General features: G+C 34.6%; 3 protein-coding genes across 3 annotated transcripts; 1 reads left to right on the forward strand and 2 right to left on the reverse strand.

The window, feature by feature from the left end:
- Window positions 1-2,271: 2,271 nt before the first annotated feature.
- LOC131172804 (uncharacterized mitochondrial protein AtMg00820-like) lies at window positions 2,272-3,216 on the reverse strand. The gene is made up of 2 exons (XM_058134331.1): window positions 3,079-3,216; window positions 2,272-2,808 (listed from the first exon to the last, which is right to left on the reverse strand). Exons 1-2 carry the CDS (start codon window positions 3,214-3,216, stop codon window positions 2,272-2,274), a joined length of 675 nt encoding a protein of 224 aa, XP_057990314.1.
- A 6,185-nt stretch (window positions 3,217-9,401) lies between these two features.
- Window positions 9,402-9,788, reverse strand: LOC110636058 (protein PELPK1-like). Its single transcript, XM_021785590.2, has one exon. The coding sequence runs from the start codon at window positions 9,786-9,788 to the stop codon at window positions 9,402-9,404; it is 387 nt and encodes a 128-aa protein (XP_021641282.2).
- Window positions 9,789-10,149: 361 nt separating this feature from the next.
- On the forward strand, window positions 10,150-10,612 carry LOC110636076 (protein PELPK2-like). Its single transcript, XM_058134333.1, has 2 exons — window positions 10,150-10,185; window positions 10,271-10,612. Exons 1-2 carry the CDS (start codon window positions 10,150-10,152, stop codon window positions 10,610-10,612), a joined length of 378 nt encoding a protein of 125 aa, XP_057990316.1.
- Window positions 10,613-11,316: the final 704 nt, after the last annotated feature.

Genomic DNA, 11,316 nt, shown 5'->3' on the forward strand with positions numbered 1-11,316 from the left:
TAAAGCCATAACCACATGAAAGACATCATTAGTGGACACTGGGAAAAAGTTTCTGTATAATCTATACCTTCCCTCTAATTATAACCTTCTACTACTAGTCTGGCCTTATACATTTCTATTTCTCTCCCTAGAAATGTGACCCAAACGTCTATGTCATAACATTGAAGAGTTCTCTTTAACTCTTTGACGTTTGTGCCCAATAACAACATTGATAGGAACATCAATAGATTGAAAAGGAACTGAATTTAAATCCAACATGTATAAATCATTGCATAAAATAGCGGAACCAACAATATCAGATTTAAAATAAATAACATTTTTTTTATTGCCCTGAAGAAACATATAACCACACTTATCTAAAATAGGTGTTGGAATTAAATTTCTCCTTGAAGAAGTAACATAAACAGTATCATTTAATTCCAACATATGTCCAGAAGATAAATTCAAAGAAACAGTCCCTATGAGTTCTACTACTGTAACTCCATTTACTCCTAAAACAGTCTTCTCATTTTCACTTAGCTTTCTCACATTTTTGAACTCCTTCCTTCTCATGCTTCTTCTTAAGCTTAAAACAGTCCTCTAACTTATGGCTAAGTTTCTTGCAATAGTTGCACTTGCCTTTGAAGGGCTTCTTCTTAACTGTTAAATTATGATCATGCTTACTGTTGAACACAGAACACAAGCTTTTAATAATCTCAAGAGGAATAAGAATGCATTCAGTAATGAAAAGCTCACAACTCAATTTGTTTTCAAAAGGAAGTTGCTTTATTTGATCCAACAGCAGCCTTATATAGGCTTACAAAGAAAGACACGTTAACATGATTTCTCCAACAAACTTCATGACTTCACTAACAAGACTTAACAAAACCACTAAAATATAGAAACAAACCAGTAACAATTCATGGCTAAAAAATAGCAACATACTCATAATAGTTAAACCCATTAACATAGCATTAACAATTAAAACTAATTCCGAACTGACTTAGTCAAATCAACCTTCTAGAAACCATCAGGCTGGTGTTGTAAGCTTTAACACTCCCCCTCAACACCAACTCTCATTCTCTCCACTATGCCAAGTTGATGACAAAAGCTTTCAAACTTGTTGGTGCTCAAACCTTTTGTGAACAGATCTGCTACTTGGTCCTCTGTCTTAATCTGCTGCAACTCAATTTCTCCTTGTAGAACTTTTTCCCTAAGAAAATGATAATGCACTTCCACATGTTTAGTTCTTGCATGAAAAATTGGATTCTCTGCCAAACGTATTGCTGATTGGTTGTCACAACACAAGGGAATTGCATATTCTACAGGATGATGTAAATTCTTCATGAGTTGTATGAGCCAAGTGCTCTCTTGAGTTGCCATTACTGCTGCTCGGTACTCTGCTTCTGTTGTTGACAAAGACACAGTAGGTTACCTTTTGCTGCACCAAGAGATTGCTCCTGTTCCAAGCATAAATACATACCCAGTAGTTGAGCGACGGGTATCATGATCTCCTGCATAATCAGCGTCACAATAACCAACTAGCTTCCAATCTCCAACTTTCTTATACAAGATACCATAGTCAACTGTACTCCTTACATATCTCAGCATTCGTCGAACAACATCCATATGAGGTTTCTTTGGATTTTGCATAAACCGACTCATCACACCAACTACATAAGAGATATCAGGTCGAGTTAAAGTTAGATAGATTAAACTACCCACTAACTGTCGGTACATCGTTGCATCTTCCAAATCTTTTCCTTCATGTGCACATATTTTGGCATTTGGTTATATTGGTGTCGAAATTGTCTTGCACCCAAGCATTCCAAACTTCTTTAACAAATCTTTGGAATACTTTTGCTGATGAAGAATTATTCCCTCTTGAGTATGATCAACCTCTAGACCAAGAAAGTGTTTAAGCTGTCCAAGTTCTTTCATATGAAAACAAACTAATAAATTCTCCTTTGTTTGGAGAATTTCTTCTTCCCAATCACCTGTCATGATTAAGTCATCTACGTACACCAGCACAATAGCTAGCTTCCCTTCATTGATTTTGACAAACAAATTAGAGTTTGCAGGTGTCACCGAATAGCCATTTTGAGTCAGGAATTCAACAATCTTACCATACCAAGCCCTTGGTGCTTGTTTTAATCCATACAATGCCTTTCGCAACTTACATACATATTTAGGGTGACCTTGATTTTGAAAACCCATCGATTGAATCATATAGATCTCTCGATCCAACTCCCCATGCAGGAACGCGTTCTTCACATCTATCTGCCATAGGTTCTAGTCTTTGTTAGCTGCAAATGCAAGTAAGATTCGCACAGTTGTAAGCTTTGCAACTGGACTAAACTTTTCATCATAGTCTAGTCCATATTGTTGACTAAACCCTCGAGCCACCAGACGAGCTTTAAACCTTTCAATTGATCCATTTGTGCATTGCTTTATTTTGTAAATCCATTTGCAAGAAATAGGTTTCACATCTCTTAGCTTTGGCACAAGCTCCCAAGTCTGATTTCGTTCTAATGCAGTGATTTCTGCTTCCATAGCTTCAATCCACATAAAATTCTGAGATGCTTCCTCAAACGTCTCAGGTTCTTTTGCAACTTCTTCTTCTATTATGGTAGCATTAGCATATTTGAGATTTGGCTTTCGGATTCTTGTTAACCTTCTGGGTTGTGATTGTTCAGTTGGTACTTCTGCTTTATCAGTCTCTCCTTCTTCACTTAGTTGTTGATACACACTAGTTTGCCATGAATTTTGAGTCATACCTTGTTCAACATCATTGTCATCATTTGAATCTTTAATTTCATCTGAACTCAACTGGATTTAGGCAGATTTCAACTTATCTATAAAACTATCAGAGTCTGGTAATATCTCATTTTTTAAGGACCACCATGAAGATGTTTCATAGAACACCACATTTTGGGATGTGTAGCACCTTGTAGTTGTAGGATCACAACATTTCCACCCTTTTCTTTGGCTATCATATCCCACAAAAATACATCTAACAGCTTTCTTGTCAATCTTGCCACGTAAATGATTGGGTACAAATACATAGCACATACATCTGAATACTCGAAAATAACTAACTGTAGGTTTCATGTTCCATAATTTCTCAAAAGGTGAAAGAAAGCATAACCTTTGTTGAGGAAGTCTATTGATCACAAAGGCTGCAGTCCTCATTGCTTCTGCCCAAAAACTTCCTGGTACATTCTTTGCATGGAGCATACTTCGACAAATTTCAGCAAGATGTCTGTTCTTTCTCTCCGCTACACCGTTTTATTGTGGTGTGTTGGCACATGTGAATTGGTGACATATTCGACATTCCCGTAGATACTAGAAAAACTTGTCTGAGCTATACTCTCCCCCATTGTCAGTGCTCAAGCAAAGAATTTCCTTATCAACTTCTGCTTCAGCTATCTCTTTAAACTCTTTGAACTTTGAAAATGTGTCAGATTTTTCTTTTAAAGAGAAAACCCACACATACCTAGAAAAGTCATCAATAAAGGTCACCATATACTTCATCCCACCAATTGATGGCTGCTTAATAGGTTCAAACACATCAGAGTGTATTAACTCTAGTGGTTTCTTTGCTTTAAACTTAGACTCCTTGTACGGCGATTGATGTGCTTTACCGTACTGACACCCTGCACAGATTATCTTTGTTCTTACTTCAAGTTGGGGAAGTCCCTTAAGCATCGACTTGCTCATCATCACATTTAGCTTGGAGTAGCTAATGTGACTCAATCGCATGTGCCATAATTCTGCTTTTTCATTCCTCCTGGTCTTGTCTACATACGCAGACTCTGCTGACATCACATAGACTGATTCTAACCTTCGTCCCTTCATCATTGGCTTTTCTAAAATCTTGAGATCACGATACACCTTCACATCTTGCGGGCCAAACAAAACAAAATGACATGATGATGTTAATTGTGCTATCGAAAGTAGATTTTTCTTCATTCCTGTGACATGGTAGACATGTTGAAGTGACACCTGGTTAGCACTATATTTGGGCGAAACAATCGTCTTACCAATGTGAGCTATTGGTAACTTAGAATTGTTGGTTGTCACCACCACACGGCTTCCTTTGTATTCTGATATGTCCTGCATCTTTTCTTTGTCGCCTGTCATATGATTTGAGCAGCCTGAGTCAATGATCCAGTCATTGTCATAATCGATCTGTTTTGATGTTGTTACAGTGAGAGCTAACTCCTCCTCTTCTGCAGCAAAGAATGCTTCAGCATCCCAGTCATCTTCGCTTTTCTCCTTTGTATTGGAAGTAGCAGTGTTGCTCTCCACAGACCTTTTCTTGGACTAACAAACTTTTGCCATGTGACCCTTCTTTCCTCAATTATAACACTTCCCTCCAAACCTATTACTATTGCCATGATTCTTTGAAGCTCCTCCTGGACAAGAGCTCCCCTCTCCTTGATGATTTTTCACCTTCTTATCATTCCTTTTAGATCCACTAATGACATTCTACTTGTAGGTCCCTCTGCTTTTAATGGTGTAGAGTGCTTCCTCTTCACCCTCAGCGAGACTCCTCCCATTTGCTTAGCCATGGCCTCTTGACCAGCAAGCAAATTTTCAAACTCAACAAGTGATGGTTGATTTGGCCATCCCTGTACTGCAGTAATGAAGCCTCTAAATTCAGGTCTCAAACCATGAATGATTATTCTTTTCATCCTGGTTTCTCCAATTGGAGCTGTTGGATCCAATTCTAAAATTTCACGGTATATCGACTTCACCTTGTGAAAATACTAGGCCACTGTCATATCACGTTGCGCTACTGACAACAGATCACTTTTTAACAGCTGTAGTAGCGTGTCATTCTTCTTTGAGAAAAGTGTAGCCAGCGTGTCCTAAGCTTCTTTTGGTGTTTTAGAATCTCGGATATGCTCCAATACGTCTTACTCTATTATAGTCTTTAGAGCAAACATAGCTTTGCCTGCTTTTATCTTCCACTTTCGCAAGGTACCACTTGCATCCTCTGCTTTTGGTTGTGTAACTTCATTTCTGTTGACTACCTCCCACAGATCTTGGCCTTGCATGTAGGACATCATACATGTTGCCCATGTATTGTAATTCTAGTTGTTGAGCTTTTTAATCCCTCCAACATTTTGAAGATCAGTCATCTTGTCAGTATAGATCAACTTCCACCAATTTGATGGTACTCAGACTATCTCACGACCAACCTGGCTCTGATACCAAAATTGTTGAACACAGAACACAAGCTTTTAATAATCTCAAGAGGAATAAGAATGCACTTAGTAATGAAAAGCTCACAACTCAATTTGTTTTCAAAAGGAAGTTGCTTTATTTGATCCAACAGCAGCCTTATATAGGCTTACAAAGAAAGACACGTTAACATGATTTCTCCAACAAACTCCATGACTTCACTAACAAGACTCAACTAAACCACTAAAATATAGAAACAAACCAGTAACAATTCATAGCTAAAAAATAACAACATACTCATAACAGTTAAACCCATTAACATAGCATTAACAATTAAACTAATTCTGAACTGACTTGGTCAAATCAGCCTTCTAGAAACCATCAGGCTGGTGTTGCAAGCTTTAACACTTACCACCATTCTTGTTCTCAAATTTAGCTTTAGGCTTCTTGTCCTTCTGAAATTTCTCATTATTCTTGCTACTAGACCCTTTAAAAACATAATTAACAGAAGGAGTATTTCCTTTCCTCATAGATTCCTCTTCTAGGCACACAATGGCTATCAACTGATCAACTGTCCACTCCCTTGTTGGGAGTTGTAAGAAGTCTTGAGAATTTTGAATTGGGGTAGAAGAGATTCAAGAATGCGCCAGACCAGAAAACTTTCTCCCAAATCAATATCAAAAGACTTGAGCTTGTTTAAATAACTTCTAAGTGTCATGATGAGTTCTCGTACACCACTGACACCATCATATTGGGTGTGCCCCAGCAAAAAAAGATAATGACTCTTTTGAGCCTTGTTAAACTTTTTAAACTTTTCAGTAACAGTCTACAGAAATTTCTTAGCAGTCTCCTTATCAGGAATACCTTGTCTTATAGACTTATCTATATTATACTTGATCACCATTAAGCAAACCCTATTAGAATTTTGCCACTTCTCATGACAAGTCTTTTTAGCAACAGTGGATTTATTAGTAAGTTTAGCAAGTGCATCAACCCTTAAGGCTAAATCCAGTTGGGCTATTACTAGGTACATGCTTAGAGACGCTTTCCAATCATCAAAATTAGAGCCATTCAGAGTTTTCACAGCAGATAATTACATAGAAATAGTAACTGGAATAGAACAACAGAGGAAACGTGAATTATGTATATAACATAATTACAAAACTAAAATTTCCTTTCAGATCCAGCTAAGAAAGCAATTATGTACAAAACTATTATTTATTATAATCCCGTCTAAGGGTCCCGGATTACAATAAAATCAAGAAAACTCATTGGACTCATCAATATATATATATATATATATATATATATATATATATATATATATATATATATATCAACATCTTTAACACTTTTATACCGATAGGGTATTAAAAAAATATTAAAGATAACAATCAACAAATAGCATTACAACCAACAATAACATATTGTATTAATAGTGTTATACCGATGGGCATATCTATTATTTATATATAAACCAACATCTTTAACACATTTATACTGATAGGGTATTAAAAAATATTAAAGAGTATCAACAAATAGCATTACAACCAACAATAACATATTGTATTAATAGTGTTATACCGATGGGCATATCTATTATTAATATAATCCAAATAACTCCTGAAATCTATGAAATAAATTTTAACCAAATTAACAGAACAATCTTATGACTAGTCCCACGATAGGTGAGCTCATAATCACAAAAGTGTTTACCATAATAAAAATTTTCATGGACACTATGTTATGAACATAGTAACGATGTTACTACTCATGAATATGTTCTCAATATGACTGAACATAATTAGTCCAACAAAACCAACAACTATTAATAAACACATAATATTATCATAATTAATAAACACATAACCAAACATAATTGTAAATATTGTATGCTCTTGACTTTTGTTAAATTAATTATATGTGACAGTATGCAGGTTTCATATGGGTTACGAAATTCAATCATATTCAATTATAATCACTATACGAATATATTATCTATTATTTCAAAAACCAACATGTAACCATGTGAATTTTGAAATTATATATATATATATATATATATATATATATATATATACAAACAACGCAATTGATGTTCAATGCTGTGGATGTCCAATGCAATGGCCAACAAACATATACATATATATATATTCAAGTATTTAAGGAAAAAAAATATTTACCAAATCATGAAATTAAATTCAGTATTTATTTGACGAGACTAATATTCAGACATCCAACAACGAAATTAACAAGAAAAAATATAATCTCTAACCATGACTCTGATACCAATTGTTAGAAATAAATTAAATCATTATAGATTATATGATTAGAGAATATATGTACCTGGAAATACGTTTGTATCCATAATTTTCTGTGAACAATTAAGAACAGAAGCGAAAAGATATGTTCATAACTCCTAATATCCACAGAATTCAAATTCTATCTGACTTCTATCTGATATTAAATGGGGTTATCATAATGTATGTATATATATATATATATGTATATATATATATATGTATATATATATATATGTATATATATATGTATATATATACATATATATATATAATGGGGTTATCATAATGTATGTTATATACATATATATATACATATATATATATATATATAATGGGGTTATCATAATGTATGTATATATATATGTATATATATATGTATATATATATATATATATATATATATATATATATATAATGGGGTTATCATAATGTATGTATATATATATATATATATATATATATATATATATATATGTATATGTATATGTATATATATATATATATATGTATATATATATATATACATATATATACATATACATATATATATACATATATATATACATATATATATATATATACATATGAGATCGAGAGGTGGGGCCTCTTCTTTAGTGGGCTTATGGACAGCCTGACCCATTATAGATTGCCCAATCACATGACGTAATCCATTTAGATATTGTCAATTATTAAACTTATTATTTTATATCATTATTTAATATGTCAATGAGCCTAACAATTGATTATTGCTAATCCACATTCAGATACAAATAAATAATCAAATATTTAGAGATTTAAATCATGAATTTAATCAGTACTAAAAACCATCTGAATAAACTTAATTTGCACCCGATTATAATTTCATCAACACTAACTATCAGAATGTTTGAGAACATATGAATGTCATCTCTCTCATCTATGATATATAATTGAACAGCATGAGTTTGGTGCAGTGGGGGGAACATCAATCTTAAATGTTCAAAACAGAACGTACAATTGTGCTTGTTATTGCTGTAGAACAAAGAGTATTGCCAAAACTAAATGCCAAATTGCCACAATTCTTACCAAGATAAGGACGGTTGTGTTTTATTAGACAAATTCAACAATTAATATATTGTACAATGAAAGATTCATTAGCCATTATTATAATCTAATTAATTATATTCTCTAAATATTTACTTGTGTGGCATGACAACTAGTTGGAGTATAGTGATACACATTCGTTGTTCAATCTCACTAAGATTCTTAGAATTCATTGAGATTCTAAGATGAGAAAACCAGAAAAACTTTCACGGAGATACTTCTTTTCTTCCTTTATTTTCCTCTGCTTTTATAGAACAATCAATATATATGCATTAAGGATCCCTTTCTTAGCAGTATGATTACTGTCGTATTTTGGACACCGTTTGCATTTTGAACTTGCTAACATGGAGAAAAGAGTGTAATAACATGGAAAAAGGAGTGTAAGTTCTTCAGAAATACTTTATAACATTGGAAGAAAATTAAGCATTTAGCTTTCTGTGCCTTGGAAACTCATGGATCATTATGCATTTAATGTATCAACTGAAGCTAATCAAACTGAAGCATCAAGAATTTGATAATATCTGTGCAGTGTATATTTACAAATGATCTGTGTTGGATATTTTGCAGTTATATATTCAAAAGCTTTGAGCAAACAGAATAGAACAATAAATGTTTATCAAGAGATTAATGACCATGATGACATAGGAAATCTTTATCATATACTGATTACACAAAAAAGAAAATAATTATACGATATTTAAAGGAGAACAATATCAGAACAAGCAATGATCTAGATAACATGTTTCTAATGGAGTTGAAGCAAAGAGATGGGAGCTTCTAGCGTATGGCAGACCAGAGCATGATATATTAGTCATCTCTTTCTACTAGGGAACACAAATCCTGCTCCTAGTTCCCAGGTGGTGGGGAGAGGAAAGGGATTGAGGGAATTGTAGTAGGGATTGTGGGGATGGAGGGGATGCTTGGCAGCGGAGGCAAGGTGACCTGGGGGACAGCGGGCATGGTTGGCAGGCTAGGAAGTGGAGGTAGCGTGGGTTTAGGCAATGAAGGCTGAGTGGTTGGCAAAGTTGGTAGTGTAGGTTGTGGCAGCGTTGGCAAAGAAGGCAATGGTGGCAATGTTGGTTTAGGCAAAGAAGGCACCGTTGGGTTAGGCAAATTTGGCACTAAAGACAGAGGTGACAATTGCAGAAGATGGCGAGCTGCTACGGCAACATTGATGCTTGAAAATGACAAAGCAATGAAAAGCACTAGGATGAAGAAATTGAAAGAGGCCATTTTGAAGTGAATATTGCGTCTCTTACAAAGTTTGTTGATACCATGAGCAAAGGAGCTCTATGAGGCTTTTGGGGGGAAAACAAGACATATCGATGGGCTTATATAGGATTGGTTGACACCCTTCTGTTGTCTTGTTAGTTTACCGTCGGTTGTTTGGAGTTGCTCCCTTAGAACTCAATGTTACACTGCCCAATAATTAGGAAGTATTGATTACCATACCCTTGACTTGCTTGCATCGTTATGAAATGGCAAATATTTAGCCAACCAGAACCATATTTGTCAATTTTCTGTGTGGAAATTTGACAAGGTGAACTAACAATCACCCAAAAGCATATGACTAAGGAGTTTTTCCCAACTGAACATGGTGTCCAAGTCAGCTACCATGAGACCAAGCCAGGTAATCATGGCTGCAGCTCATATATATATACTGCTAGAACCATACCTTGTTTTCTCATCTAAACTAAAATTCCCTTTTATTAAAGATTCACAAATTTAACACTGGCCTCTTTCAACTGCTTCTTTCTTGCTTTCTTGCTTTCTTTGTTGCCTTGTCATTTTCAAGCATGGATGCTGGCTTAGCTGCTCGTCATCTCCTGCAATTTCCCTCATTGCCTTCGGTGCCGAACTTGCCAAAGCCTGCACTGCCACCAATGCTAGCCATTCCAACTCTCCCACAGCCTACTCTGCCTCCACTTCCTAGCTTTCCCACCATCCCTACTGTAACAAAAGTCAATTTGCCTCCCTTGCCAAGCATTCCCTCCATTCCCACTATTCCAACTACAATTCCCTCCATCCCATTCCTTTCTCCACCACCTGGAAACTGATTCCTTCTTTGGGGACTTTGCTTCTAGTTTAGTTAATTTATTTGAGCATTGTTAATTATTATTTGATAGTACTTTTGGCTACGTTTATATGTATGGTTTGATGATGTTGTGATTGTCATTTTCCATTGGATGTATTCTAATGGATTTATGTATTTACCTTTGCTTCTAATATGGATTTAAAAAAAATAAATAAATTTCATCTTACTCAACTATGAAGTCTAAATTCCGAAGTTAATTTCCATGTTTGGAATACAACCAACGATGATACAGGTACGGTCCGTATGGAGTCTCATTAGAGCTGCACAGTAGATGGCCTAGGTTGGGCTTTCTATTGGAATTCTTTTCAAGCTTTGCTTAAATTGAAAGGCCCAACTATTTTGCGGAGTGAAGGAGAAAATAAGCAAAAAATAAAAAAAATAAAAAAAAACTAAAATGTACAACTTTTAAAAGGTTTTAGGTTTGAAATTATTTCCTTTTTTTTATTTTTCTGTTGAAAAATATAACATTAACTTAATCGATATTATAATTATTAACTATTTAAAAGCAATAATACTTCGTAGTAGGAAAAAATAAAACTTTTAAGATTTTAATGTAATTTTTCTTGTTTTACATCTCAATCAAGAGATTAATTTTTTTACGTTAATTTATTCAAAGCTTGCCATAATTGAGTTGGGGGATTTATTGAGAGTAGCTACCCTCATACC

This window comes from Hevea brasiliensis, chromosome 14, assembly GCF_030052815.1.
Source record: "Hevea brasiliensis isolate MT/VB/25A 57/8 chromosome 14, ASM3005281v1, whole genome shotgun sequence".
NCBI classification, from domain to species: Eukaryota; Viridiplantae; Streptophyta; class Magnoliopsida; order Malpighiales; family Euphorbiaceae; genus Hevea; species Hevea brasiliensis.

Excerpts from the sequence above, each read along its gene's own strand:
- LOC110636058 (XM_021785590.2), bottom strand. The coding sequence starts at position 9,788 with ATGGCCTCTTTCAATTTCTTCATCCTAGTGCTTTTCATTGCTTTGTCA.
- LOC110636076 (XM_058134333.1), top strand. The coding sequence starts at position 10,150 with ATGGTGTCCAAGTCAGCTACCATGAGACCAAGCCAG. Across the intron at positions 10,186-10,270 it reads CTACCATGAGACCAAGCCAG|ATTCACAAATTTAACACTGG; the intron begins GTAATCATGGCT and ends CTTTTATTAAAG.
- LOC131172804 (XM_058134331.1), bottom strand. The coding sequence starts at position 3,216 with ATGCTCCATGCAAAGAATGTACCAGGAAGTTTTTGGGCAGAAGCAATG. Across the intron at positions 2,809-3,078 it reads TATGGAACATGAAACCTACA|TTGAGTTCAGATGAAATTAA; the intron begins GTTAGTTATTTT and ends GCCTAAATCCAG.